We start from the raw sequence: 14,072 nt of genomic DNA on the forward strand, positions 1-14,072 counted from the left end.
GAGTTTGGATCACCCCCGCACCCCCAATATCACTTCAAATTAACCTGCCAGAATAATGGTCCAATGGATTTCAAAGAAGAAGGCATAGAATAACATTAACCAATCACAGGCATCATAGGGGTGTGGCCTCGCCATAGCAATTTAGCAAAAAAACACTGCAGAAATCTGATGAAAAAATGGGGAAAAAAATGAACGTGATGTCATCGTCGACGTCGGATCTAAACCCGCCCCGTATTGCGCGATTTTACCAGGGATGTGGACGAAGTATAGCGCGAGGCAGCGGCAGTAAGAGAAGGGATGTGAACACAGACTGGGACATTGCGGGATAGAATCCAGCGTGATTAATGCACATGAAAAGCGGAAGGTAGGGAAGTGTGGATTCGGCCTAGGATATAACAGACCCACATTCATATCCGCACTCTGAAATGGAAGCTCAAGGGGAGACTTTGGGCCAGTCCTACATTCTTAGCCTAACCTAACTCACAGGGTTGTTGTAAGGATAAATGGAGAAGAGGAGAATGATGTAAGTTGCTTTGGGTCCCCACTGTGGAAAGAGAGTGGTATAAATGAACTAAATAAATAACAAATATAGCTGAAGTTGTGGGCAGAGAAAGGTTTGGTTGATTGGTGAGTGGGAAGGAGAGAAAGAAGCAGAGGAAGTTGAGAACATGGGGAGGAGAGAACATGCCAGGAGGAGAGAAAGAGCAAATAGTGGGGAAAGGGGGGCACAGGGGAAAGTGAAGTGCCCCCTGCAAGTCCCCGTGGGTTCCCGACTGTTGCACTGGGCCCGGCCCGGCTTGTACTGTACAACTGGGCCTGGGTGGCCCATCCTAGCAACTGGCACCATGCAACTGAGCCATAGTTTTTCTGGGTCGAGGCTGCCAGGGAAAGAGGGAAAGCTAAAGACAGGCAGATAAAGGTAGTGTCCTGTATGCCAGCATCAATCTATTCTGCCATTAATGTATTCTGCATTTCGTACTGGTCAGTGCCGTTTGCCAGTTATATTCTGTATACTGTGTAGATCATCTGAGAGTGTCTTAACTGCTAACATAAAATGCAGGAGAGCCAGTGGGGCCTCTCTATTATCTGTTGAAAATATGTACTTTCACTTTTCCAGCAAGTGTCCTTGAGGGCGAGCTGCTAGCAGCGAACGTTGTATCTTTCCCCAGAGACTGGGATATTTTCACTTTCTACTTCACTTAGTCTAAATGAATCAGTTCCCATGTAACTTCTCTGGGTTTCGCGCCAGAATGTCCAGGGACCCGGAGGGTGGGAAATGTCCCTATAATTAGAATACCTTTGTTTGAATTGTCACTTCTGCCAATTGCCACCTTTGTGTGAACACCCTGAGCTGTATGGATCTTAATAAAGTTACTTCAACTGGAACAGCTGAGTGTTAACTGTGGAGGGCTTGAGGCACCGAACTGCCAGGTAGGTTGGCTGGTGAGTGGGAAGGAGAGAAAGAGGCAAGAAAGGGGGAGGGGCTATGGGGGCAATTCAGGGAAAGGAAAGAGGAAACAGTGGGGAAGGGAAAATGAGATGCCCCCTGCAAGTCCTTGAGGGTTCTCCACGTATCCCTATAGAATTCTGATTGTCTTAATGAGAGAAAACTAAAGAGGCTGGAGATTTACATTTTAGAAAGAGACAATGGGAGCTACTATAGAGGCTTCTAAAATTATGAAGAGTGGATGGAGAATATTAAATGTCTTTGTTCTCACAATTCTAGTCATTCACTATGCTATTAAAGCTAAAATGGAGCCTCCGTGTTCAGAACCAATATATCACTGAATATCAGGTATCTGAGACAAAACACTGAGGAAGGCCCTTGCATTCGTGACTTTTTAAAGTGCTTTCTAGAGCCTTGAGGCAGTCCAGCACTGAAAACAAAGCACAAAGCTTAGATGGGTTTTGGTCCTGAATCCAGGAAGGTAATTGATGTGGCCTTCTGCTAGTAAGGGGATCTTAAGGAAGGAGTAGGATAATAGAATGTCCTGTCCTCTGTTTCTGCTACATATATATTGAGTGAGATTGACAGGAGGCAGAGACTGAGGCTTTAGTAGTTTCGGGGTGCAAGTGATCTTCTCTTTACGGTCAGGAAGTAGTGTACACTATACTATATAGTATACTATATCCTATGTTTAATTTACTTATTTTTTTATACCTTGTCTTTCTCTCCAGTGGGGACCCAAAGTGGCTTACGCTATTCTTCTCTACTCCATTTTATCCTCACACCAACCCTGTGAGGTAGGTTATACTGATAGCACGGGACTGGCCCAAGAGCACCCAGCAAGTTTCCACGGCAAAGTGAGGATTTTAATCCGGGTCTCCCAGATTTTACTCCAGTGCTTGAACCACTGCACCATTCTGGCTCTCGTTGATTCTGCATGCATAACACAATTCTGCATTTCTCCTTTAGCAAGGCTTGGAAATCTTTTTTAGAGATCAGGAAGTCTGATGCCAGTCAGGAATTTAAAAGAGAGCACTAGCTATCGGAGGTACTCTGGTCCCCTTTACACTGCAAAATACATTATCTTTGCGAGATCCTTTCATCCTTCTCGCGGGTCCTAAGGGTCAACTGTACTGATGACGGCTGCAGATGGTTCATGAGCACATCTGCTGTCAGCAAGCGCAGGGTTAGTTGGCCCAGCCTTTTCATTGCATGGGCTGAACAGCTGACAAGCTGGGCCACCATCACGCTGTTCTCAGAACAACGGGCAGGCAATATTTCCTCCCACAGCATCATTCTTCCCCCTTTGTGCAGCTGCTCAGAGGGATGGGACCATGATGCTCCTCGGATTCTCTTATGACAGACCGGTCCCTTCCTTCCCCTCATGATGTCGCAGTCCATTGAGTCCCAGGAAAGGGCAGGGGGCGGGGGAGGAATGGGAAAATTAACACTGCATTAGGCCTCTCTACACTAATGGATTTTAAGAAGAGGGAGGATCTGAAGTGCTGGCTTAATTTTTCAAGGCACACTTAATCCTGTCTCAGGGTACACTTGAGTGCCCCAGTACATTTTTCAATCATTATTTTAAAGAAGGTCCCTTTTCTGGGCAGTGCCACCTTTCCCAAAACAGAACAAGAAACCAGCAGGGTGCCTTCCTGAAGATAGTTAGCCTTCCTGCCCACAGTGGAGGTTGTGCCTCTGACTTGGTGGTGATGGGCAGACTTCAAGGGGTGCCTTCTTCCCCGGTTGCAGAGCACTGGAAAAGATGACACCGTCCAAGCAAGCAAGCCAGTCTCTGAAGTATTCCCAACACCTTCAGCTTTTTTGCCATGGACTGATTAAAGGTGGCATTTACTGGACAGACTCCACAATTTGCTGTCTGGGGCAGTGTCTGTGCTGGACTGGTTCTGGGCAGGAACAGGGAATGCCATTCCAAATCTTCACAGGAAGTATCTGAATCCAGCTTCATTTACTTTATGTGTTTGCTGCTGAACACTTTAAAGATCACGTGACAGCATTTTCTGGCACTTGGGAAGTCAAGAGAAGAATTTCCCATTCTGTAAAAAAGCTAATTTGACTTTTTTTGGATTTGGGGAGATTGCAAAGAAACAAGAGTTTCTACTGACCCCGTTTTACTGGTGCTATGCCTTTCACAGTGAACAGGGGCATCATAGAACTGTGTCATTTTCCTCAGTTATACCAGAAATGCCTTGCTCTGAGATGTGTCACTTGTGAATGCTATTAATGTGGGATTGAAACAGAAGATAACTTTAAAAAAATGCAAATAACCAAGGCAGATAATATTACGTGTGCTTTATGCTCAAATTAGATACACAAGAAACACTGAAGACCCTATAATACCACTAATGAACTTGGCCTGTGTGAAGTAAGAAAACGCTTCCGAGCATATCCGAAGTACCTGAGATGGACAGGACTAGTTCCAGGTCCATCTTTCCCATGGAACAGCGAATGAGAGCCAGCAGAATGCTTGGGCTGGGAACAGTTGAAATCTATTAAGACAGTATAGTGAGAAGGGAGAGGATTTGGGGGCTGTGGAACATTAGCAGTATAGATACAGCAAGCTGTGAACACCTGTTCTCATATGTTGTAACCATCCACAGGTGTAAAAGTGTAGGGTTATAACTTATAAGTTTAACTCTTAACAGAGTATCTATGTGTTTGAATAATTCACTTAAGTGTTACATGTAATGATGTGAAATACCTCTGCCTGAGATGCTAGAGAGCAACTGCCAGTCACAGTAGGCAATACTGTCCTTAATAGATCAGTTGCCTGTTTCAGTATAAACTATTCATGTAAATGGAAAGTCTTACCTAACCCTGGCTTCCTCTGCATACGCTGTAGAAGGATTATTATTATTAGATATAAATGTGTGCCTGCACAGAAGACCACTCAATGAACAAGTTACATGTAAGTGAAACTCTGTTTTCTCAGCTTTGCTTCCCAATACAGATCCAAAGTGACTTACAAAATTATTTTCCTCTCCCCATTTTGCCCTCTAAACCCCGATGAGGTAGGTTTGGTACACTGAGAGAGAATTTGCCTGGTCCAAGGTCACACAGCAAGCTTCCTGAATAGTGCGCAGATTTGAAAGTGGGTCTTCCAGATCTTAGTCCAACACATTAATCATTAAACCATGCTTGGAGAGCTTTAAAAAAGCTGCCTGCCTGCCCAGACTGGCTGCAGTGAGGGTGGGCATTTACTAGTCAAAGGACCTACCATTCCAACAGTGGTACAGGGTGTCTTAGAAAATAAGCAACATGAAAAAATTCTGTTTCAATGCACTAGCTCTATCAGGGCCAAGCTACAAGTGACAAATGACACTTGAACGGCAAGTGTATTTCTCCCTGTTCATTTGCCCTCCACTTGCGCTCCACTCAATCCACTTGCCTTTCAAGTGTCATTCGTCACTTGTAGCTTGGCCCTTAGACTAAGGGAGATTTCAGTGTTCAAATTATGGTGATTTCAGTGTTTAAATGTATGAAAAGGAAGATAGGGGTCCCTTAATGAAAACCACTGATTCTAAACATCCCCCCCCCCCTTGTAGTGGAGCTGGAAGACCAAGTCATGGTATCAGATATAACATTCTATAAATGGCAACTCTGGGGTCTATCATCTAAGGTAGGGGGCAGACCCCCTTAGACCCTCCGTAATCTGAACACGAAATGCCTTGCTTCAGGGACTCTGGAACTGCCGCTATGGTCCTGTCTGGGCGTTGTATAATTGGGTATAAACGATTGCTGCCAGCACTGGGAACCATCTCTATAGCACTGTCACAGTAAAGCAAAAGAATAAGCCTGATAGTGATGGATTTCTGTAGTCAGCTAAGGAGGAAAAGGCTGAGATCTCCATGGTTGATATCATTTATATCATTGTTAAGAGGAGCAAGTTTTGATATACAATGCATTTTGTCATCTTCTTGTGCTTCCTATGAAAATGTGTACATAGTACAGATACCAGAGAAAATTCGACACTTTATACACTTGAAGGCATTCAGAGATCGGTAGTTGAAAAAACGAAATAATAATGGCACAATATCAAGGATTTTGATGCTACTACATGGGTATATACACTGACATGGCGCATATAGAGGAGAGTTTGTGTGTGTGCGTGTGTGTGCGTGTGTGTGTATATATATATATATGTACATATATATATAATAATATATATCATATATTTTATATATAAGAAATATAAAATGAGCATGACATAGTAAAAATGGACATACAACTTAAAAAAGAAAAAGGTCAAATCTGAGCCCTATCTTCAAAAGCTTTCAAGCAGAAAAATAGAAATAATTGGAAGGAAAATAAATGCAGAACTCTCCACACAAAGAACCCTCCCGAAAGGTCCCTGGGAAACTTTCTGGCTATGGCAGAGATGCCACATCTTTGGGACCTCTGGGGCCTTGGTTTACTCAGGAGGCCAATCACAAATGAACCTTCAGAAAAATACGAAGAACTCCAAACCAAGCCCCTGGAATAATAAGAATCATTTTTTAAAAAAAGCCATACAAAAAGAATGAGATTTTATTGCAAAAGCTCTTAAAGATAAGGAGAACTTTGGCCCTTGGGTCTGCACATGCAGCAGGTCTGGGTTAATGTCTGAGGAGAGCTCTGGACACGGACAGGGACTGGGGCAGGCACTAGATGCTGTGGGGCCCAGGCTGAATGGGATGGATTTCCTTTCAAGGTGAAACAAGCAAACCAAAAACCCACTGTGGGCATATTCCTATGAGTGCCAACCAAAGTGCCAACCAGGCAAAACACTCCAAGGGGCCGTTTTAATGGGGAGTGCCCCATGTCATCAAGGCCTGGGGATTCTGGCGAGCAGAGAGCGGGCACTTGGGGTTCCACTGGGAACAGTTCCTCCATCCCTTAATTTAATCTCCTTAAGTTAAATCACACAGAATTTCTTTAGTTTTTCTTTTTTCTTTTGATATAAGGCTTGGAGGGACGAAAAGTCCAGTTCCATGCCACACCAGAAGACCCACTCGTCCATTATGGCTGATCTTGCACCATCCTGAGTCACTTTCTGACCACTGATGATCCTGCTCCCTCAGGTGAATCCGGCCCAACCCCAGCTGGCCCATGGACAGGGAGAGGGAAAGGACACCCTAGAATCCAAGTGGAAGGTGGGTTACAGAGGCAGCCAACCCCCCCCCCCCCCCATTCCCAGCTTGACTGATCTTTATCCAAATACAAAGCTCTGGGAGAGACTTCCCCTGTGTGGACCTACTTTCAGGACACCTCTCAAAACAGCTGGGCGGACCAGGTCATCAGAGCCGTTTCATAAAACAACATTCTGGGCACGTTTCCCCTCCTCCAACAGCACTGAGTCACCCATGGTGGTGGCACTGCGCTGGTTATGCTCTGTGGTTGGTTGCTTTCTGGCTATCGCACCTGGTTTTCTCCTCCCCAAACAAGGTTTTAAATTCTGCTTATCTAGGGGTAAAAATCAGGGAAAGATGGCTGATCCACTGAGGGGGCGAACAGCGTCTCCTTCACCATGATAGGTTTTTGAGCACCATCACTCTGTCTTCTTTGCCTTGATCGTTTGCCTTGCTTACTAGGCACAGGATATAGGCAAGCCACACCAAACCAGACACAAATACCATAAAGGAAGCTCAGATCACCCTCTTTCCCCCCTCCATGTTATCATTCAATCCTTCCCAATCTCAGGCAAAAAACCTTCTTTCCTGTTCACTGTTGGCTCGACTACCGGCATGATAAGTGATGGGCATGACAGCAGCTGGAGTGACTCCACAATCAGAACAAAGATGTTGCCAAATAGGACTTGGGGTTTCTTAAGACTTCTGCATTTGATGAAACCCAAGGACCTGACTTACTGAAACTTCCAGGAGTGACTTCTTTACTTTCCCGAGCTGGCCTTTTTTCCTGTCAGTGCTGAGGGTGCAGAACAATGAAAAGCTTTACATGATTAGGATACATTTCCTGGGAGACTCCCTGTTTTCTGGTAGTGGTAGTTTATCACCAGCAAGTTGCTAGCTGTAAGGTAGGATGGGCTATGTTTACCCATGAGTATTTAGGGGCAATGTGTTTTCTGCATTGCACCGTAGCAGAGTTACTGATTTGAATTCCTTAGAAATTTCCACCATTCAGCAGACGGGAATTGTTATTCATCATCACTACACTTCTCTTTAGTCAAAGAATGACACTGACCTATTCCTAGCTGCAGGACTGGGCTAAGAGTTGTGAGAAATGATGCAGAGTTTAAATGTCAGCTGCTTTCTTTTCCTTTCAGCAGGCAAGGAACCCTTGTACAGAAATACACTTAAAACAGTCTGGTTGTGTATCCTATGGAGAAATTCTTGCCCTACCTTCAGCATTTTCACATTATCCCTAACAACATGCACCGGGGTGGGGTGGGTGTGGGTCAGGCAGCTCATGAAACTGATGCTTTCAACTTCGGGACATCTCCTCCACCGTTCCTTCATCTGCCTCTTTCATGCTGTGGGCACAAGACTTTGACCTAGAAAGAAAGGTAAGCTGGGCCAGATGGGAAGCTGCTATTTGGATGAGACAAGCAGATGAGAAAACGTTCTAATTAAGTGGCCCCTCACAGTTTGGTCACAGTTTTGCTACAAAGGAAAAGCTGTGGCTGTGCCCCACCCCGCCAACACATAGCAAGGAAATGCAGCAAGCACCCGCCTCCTTTGGCGAGGCAAAGCAGTCCTGACAAATGGCACACCTTGGGGGGAAGAGTCCGGTGGGCACTCTTGTAGGTTCTTCTTGGCATCAAGATGCAAAGGGCTTCACACTAGATGGCTGCCCCCAAGGGAGGCTAGCTGTGGGCACGAGGTGGGATGAAGACAGACAGAGGGACAGACAGACAGTCAAGATGCACAGGAGGGGGGAGTGTGGGTGGGTGGGTGGGAGGGAGGGAGCAGGCTGTGCCCTTCCCTCCACTTGACACAGCAGAAGGTTCTTCTGGCAGCTCTTCTGTTGAGTTCAAGTCCAAGGCCATTGTTGGAGCAAGAGCAGTTGTTGGGGTGGACCTGGCAGGACAGGCCCTCCCCTCACCTCTGTCCACCTTGCTCTGTGTGCGTATCGCTGCCTCGGCCTGGGGAAGGGGGAGGAGGAGGGGCTGGACTCAGCAGCTTCCCCAGGAGTCTGAGATAGAGGCCCTGACGTGTAGGTTGGCAGGTTCATGGGCTGGGCTGGGCCAGGGCTGCTCAGCACGGACCCTTCCCTTTGGTAGCGTTGGTTGTACATCCAGGCGTCAGTTAGCAGGTAAAGTCCTCAAAAGTACCCCTAGCCGGGTGGTGAGGTAGGATGTTGGCTGCATACGTCATGCCCGCTGGGTGCCCCCGGATATTCTCGCATGGATTCTGGGAGAGCAGGAGAGGGAAAGGAGTCGTTTATTTATCACATTTAAAACATGGAATGTTGCCATCAAGAAAACTGTATCTATATCACGAACATTTGACACTCGCTACAAATGCCAGAAAAGGGTCAGCCTTGGGTATAAATGCCAGGGTGTCCCCCCCCCTCAGTCGTACGTAGCACAGAGACTCAGCAGGCGAGACTTTTCTAAGGGATGGGAGAAGTTTTGCCTGCCAAACGTTTGCTTGTCTGCAGTTATTTGGCAGCTGATAAAGACAAATGAGTTTTGCCAGAGGACAAGGATGTGCTGTGGAGAGGAAGGAGTGACCGTGATGGTTGGCATCTTTAGGGAGCAGGAGAGCAAAGGGTGTTGCTGGGTGAATATGGATGAGAAGAGTAGTGGGGCCTGGTAGTGGGGCCTGGTGAGACCCACCAGGCTAGACAGATCAGAAAGCAGGAGGGGAATGTCAGCAAATCTGGCTATTTTTCTGACCGTGCTTGTTTATCTTCTCTCTCTCTTAGTAGCTAATTACCCAAAGAGGTTCACAGAGAGAGGAGTACGGACAATTAGTGAGGAAGGGAGAACTAAGAGAAGCAGAGAGACTGGCAAGATGGCCCAAAGGCTTCCAAACACTTCTTGCTTCTCTGGATATTTATGGCCCCCTCCTGCCTTCTCTGCCCATGTCAGGGGGAACTTCCATATTCTCTATGGCCAGAGACTGGCTCATATGCAGCTGTTTGGGATACTGGGCAGCCAGGGTTCTAGGTCAAGGCAGCATCAGAAGACCACATACAATAAAGCCAAGGGAGAGCCACCACTCATTTTCTGAATAGACCGTCAGAGCATTTCTACCTTCCAGACTTACACTAGTTTAAAAGTCATTCCTTTTCCTCTGGGACTGAACTTCGGGATGGGGCAGGGAAGGATCTCTTACACAGAACTCTCAGCATTCGAATCAACGTACGACACCCAGAATCTTTGGGGGAACCTGTGACAGCCTAAAGTATGGCTCCTCGGCGAAGCTGCAGCTTGGCTCCCCGGAAGTCCCAGATTCAAAGCCTGGCGTCTCCCGTTTAAAGGACTACGTAGCGCGTGATGGGAAAGACCTCCACTTGAGACCCTGGAGAGGTGCTGTCAGTCTGAATAGATAATACTGATGTTGCCTGACCAATGGTTTGACTGAATATTCAACAGCTTCGTGTGTACAAATCCAGTATATTGGCAATGAAGATAAGGCCCAAGGCCTTATTCAGTATATTAGTAATGCAGATGCTGGAAAGCGGAGCTTGGAATAAGGGAGTCATTTCACTGTATGATGAGCATTATGGGGTTTAGACACTCACGTGGCGTTTCACGTCATCCAGGCTCAGGGCCACGCCCTTGTCACTGCTGTTCCCTTTGTGCTTCTTCTGGCACTTGCCACGGCGGCAGAGGCGGAACTTAATAACCTAGAGATGGAGTTAAGGTTGTGTTGGTTGCTTGAAGCGAAAATGCTTCTTATTTGGCATGGCCAAATGGTAAACCTATTGTTGCAGAACTTCCACTAGTTGTGGTTATTTGAACTTTCATGCACAGTGTGGCTCAGTTCAGGGGTCATTCACAGCTACAGGGGTCATTAAACTAATTGTGATCATCTGAATGTGAGCCAGTTCACTAATTATGGTAAGTTAGGCTATGGGAAACCTGGTTTGAAACTGGTTTACTAGTAAATCTTACCTATGGTTTTGTGTAGATATCCTGGCTTGTTCTGACGTGGAGTGATCTACCCACCCCCCTCCACTTCCCCACGTGGGAGAAGCACTCCTTTTTTTTTAATGAACAACCATATTCATATATATAGATATACACTTGTCATTTCTATTGATTCTATACATAGTTTTGTACTAAAAGAAAGAAAGATGGTGAATGATAAACCAATTTGCTAATTCAAAGGGAACTAAAGCTTTATAAACTTAGTAGCCATTTCTTCAGTCTTGTGCAGGGCTTGTGTAGGGGGTTGTTGATTAGTAACAGTTATAAATTCAATAAATGCTAACCATTTTGCTATAAAGTCAGTTTCTTTTGAGTAGTGTTCATTTTGATATAATCTATCATATATTTTTTCCTGAATGTAGTGATCCCATACTTTCTCTAGCCATTTGGAGAAGCACTCCTTTGAAGGCACACGGAGTCTCTTTGTCTGTCACCACATGGCTATACTGAGATAGACATTTTCTCCAATCTCCTGCAGGCAAACAGCCCTCTGACTGGCCAGAAGTTTATTTCAGGTAGTAAGTGAAAACCTTGTATCTTAGCCAAAAATCACTCAATGTTATCTTTTAATATTTTTATTTAAAATCAATCTAGTCACTCTTGAAATAATCAAATATAAAAGAACTAGCAAAAAAGCCCATTGTGGGAACAACGGGCTCTAGAAAGGGGAGGGCAGGCAGGCGGGCATTCCCACCCCCTTCGTCACTGATCCTGGCTGGATGAAGGCAGGGGGGCCGGGCATGGCCACTTCCTTGGCGCCTGATCCTGGCCGAATGAAGGGGGGGCGGGCATTGCCTCCTGCTCTGCACCTGATCACGGCCGGGTGAAGGGGCAGGCATTGTGGCCTGCTCTATACCTGATCCTGGCAGGAGGAAGTAGGGGTGGGCATTGCCGCCTGCTCTGCTCTTGATTCTGGCTGGGTGAAGGTGGGGGGTGGACATTGCCTCCTTTTCTGCTCCTGATCCCAGCTGGGTGAGGGGGTGTGGGCACTGCTGCCTCCTTTGTGCCTGATCCTGCCTGGGTGAAGAGGGGCGGGCATTGCCACCTCCTCCGCCCCAATACCAGCTGGGTGAAGAGGGGGGCAACATTTCCACCTGCTCTGCTCCTGATCCCAGCTGGTTGAAGGGGGGGCAGGAATTCCACCTGCTCTGCTCTTGATCCCGGCCAGCTGAAGGTGGGGGGGCATTGCCACCTGCTCCACTCGATCCCAGCTGGGTTAAGGGGGGCAGACATTTTCACTTGCTCTGCTTCTGATCTCAGGTGGTTGAAGGGGGGTGGGCATTGCCACCTGCTCTGCTCCTGATACCACCTAGGTGAATGTGGGTTGCGGGCATTGCCACCTTCTCTGCTGATCTTGGCTGGGTGAAGCGGGGAGCAGGCATTGCCACCTGCTTTGCTCCTGATCTGAGCTGGGTGAAGAGGGGATGGGCATTGCTACCTACTCCACTCCTGATCCCAGCTGAGTGAAGGTGGAGGATGGGTATTGCCCCCTGCTCCATGCCTGATCCCAGCTGGGTAAAAGGTGGGCAGGCAGTGCCACCTGCTCCATGCCTGATTTCAACTAGGTGAAGGCAACAGGCAGGCATTGCCACCTACTCTGCTCCTTATCCCAGCTGTGTGAAGGTGGGGGGGGGGGAGGCATTGCCACCTGTTCTGCTCCTGATCCAAGCTGGGTGAAGATGAGGGATGGGCATTGCCACCTGCTTTGCTCCTGATCCCAGCTGGGTGAAGATGAGGGACGGGCATTGCCACCTGCTTTGCTCCTGATCACAGCTGGGTTAAGACAGGGGTTCAGGAATTGCCTCCTGCTCCGCTCCTGATCCCAGCTGGGTGAAGGCGGGAGGAGGGCATTGCCCCCTCTCTGCTCCTGATCCCAGCTAGTTGAAGGTGTGTGTGGGGGGGTCATTGCTACCTGACCCCAGCTGGGTGAAGGCGAGGTGCAGGCTTTGCCACCTGCTCAGTGCCTGATCCTGGCCTGGGCTTCCCGCCGTGGCCCGCACTCTGGAGGTCTGGCTGCCTCCTCTGGGCTGCCACAGCAGCGCCCTCTGGAGGCGAACCAGGGCAGGAAGTAGGCTGTCTTGAATATGCTTAGCCTTTTATATAGCAGGATCACAATGATATATTAACCACTAGCATATATCAATGAAACCAGAAATAAAAAGTATACATATCAGACATATTGTCTCTTATCCTATGTATCTTAAATTTAAAAGATACAAGATAATTTCTAAGATTCTCAACAAAGCACTTTCAGAAAGATAAGATAATCTCACACAACTCAAATCTGAGAAATCCAGAGTTTTAAGGGTGTGGCTAGCTTATATAGTCCAATTAATGAATTACTGAAACCAATTAATTTGTCTCCTCTGAAGGCATGATGTTGATTGCCATTGTCCCAAGAATAAATGTTCCAGAACGGTGTTAAGTTCATTTCGCTCATTCTGAGATGGCCTGAAGCCATCAGTTCATCAACTACCTTTCTCAAGGATGGAATTGTGAGCCTTGATGACACAATAAAAAATAAACCTTCAGGCCTGCTGTGTTCAAGAATCTATAGTATTAACCGACAGCATCTGTGACAGTTTTCTTGTGCCTGAAACCAGCGACCAGGATTTGAATGCTTGTTCTGTGAGCTGAATTACAGTTTCTCAAACTAGCCATATCTAAAATAAAACTTGGTTTGGTGCTATTTCTGAATTGAGCAACGAACTAACAATATTTTATTTTAAATGGAGAAAAGTGTCTAATCCTTGTTGTGATTAGTCAAGCAGCTGTATTAAAAATATTCTATGATGGATATGAACAGAAATAATCCTGGGAATGGAAAAGGGGGACATCTTCCTAGGACAAGCATGAGCTTCAATACAGAAAGGAAAACCGAAGAGGGAGTAATAAGGGAAACCTGGCATTAGGTAAACGCCTCCAAGCAATGGAGATCTCGGTGCAGTGGGAATGTTGCTGGGAGAGAGCGAGAAACTGGTAGCCTCCACAACACTGCCAGCACAGTTAACTACAAACCTTCAAGAAACAGGCATATATTTTAAGTGAGATGGGATGGAAAGGGTTACATCCTTCAAAAAGGTCACAGATGGCTCCCAGGAATTTGTCTAGCTAGGCAGCTTACAGGTCCAGATCTCAGAACTTCATCAAACCCTGTCAGGTCAATCTCCCCCTTATGTTTTTGGGGGCTTGAACTCACCTCATAGGCATAGTCAAAGAGCTCGAGGACAGTTAATATACTGGCTCCGATGAAGAGGCCCATCTGTCCCCCGATGTCACCTGCAGTCAAGAGAGGAGGGGGAGAAGGAAGAGGCTCACGAGGCGCTGGGATCTGGCGTGCTTCTCCAGCTCTCGACTCAGCTTCCCAGATGCCGTTAATGACCTCAGACCACCGGAGGGGAGCAGGGCACAGGAACCTTCTAAGGACCCGGAGGCCGAGTTAGCCAACCTCCATTCAGTATTTTGCCTCAATATTTTGTTGAAGAAAGTAAGGTATTTTGACCTGTA

General features: G+C 46.8%; 1 protein-coding gene across 2 annotated transcripts in view; it reads right to left on the reverse strand.

Moving 5' to 3' along the window:
• Nucleotides 1-5,315: 5,315 nt before the first annotated feature.
• Nucleotides 5,316-14,072, reverse strand: part of ASIC1 (acid sensing ion channel subunit 1) — a 222,033-nt gene continuing 213,276 nt past the window's right edge. For both annotated transcript variants that reach the window (XM_054979006.1, XM_054979005.1), the window contains 3 exons: nt 13,765-13,844; nt 10,157-10,261; nt 5,316-8,817 (listed from right to left, as the gene is read on the reverse strand). In XM_054979006.1, coding sequence (XP_054834981.1) covers nt 8,713-8,817; nt 10,157-10,261; nt 13,765-13,844 — 290 coding nt within the window. In that variant the 3' untranslated portion in view covers nt 5,316-8,712. The remainder of the gene's footprint in view (nt 8,818-10,156; nt 10,262-13,764; nt 13,845-14,072) is intronic.

This window comes from Eublepharis macularius, chromosome 4 (genome assembly GCF_028583425.1).
Source record: "Eublepharis macularius isolate TG4126 chromosome 4, MPM_Emac_v1.0, whole genome shotgun sequence".
Classification (NCBI taxonomy): Eukaryota; Metazoa; Chordata; class Lepidosauria; order Squamata; family Eublepharidae; genus Eublepharis; species Eublepharis macularius.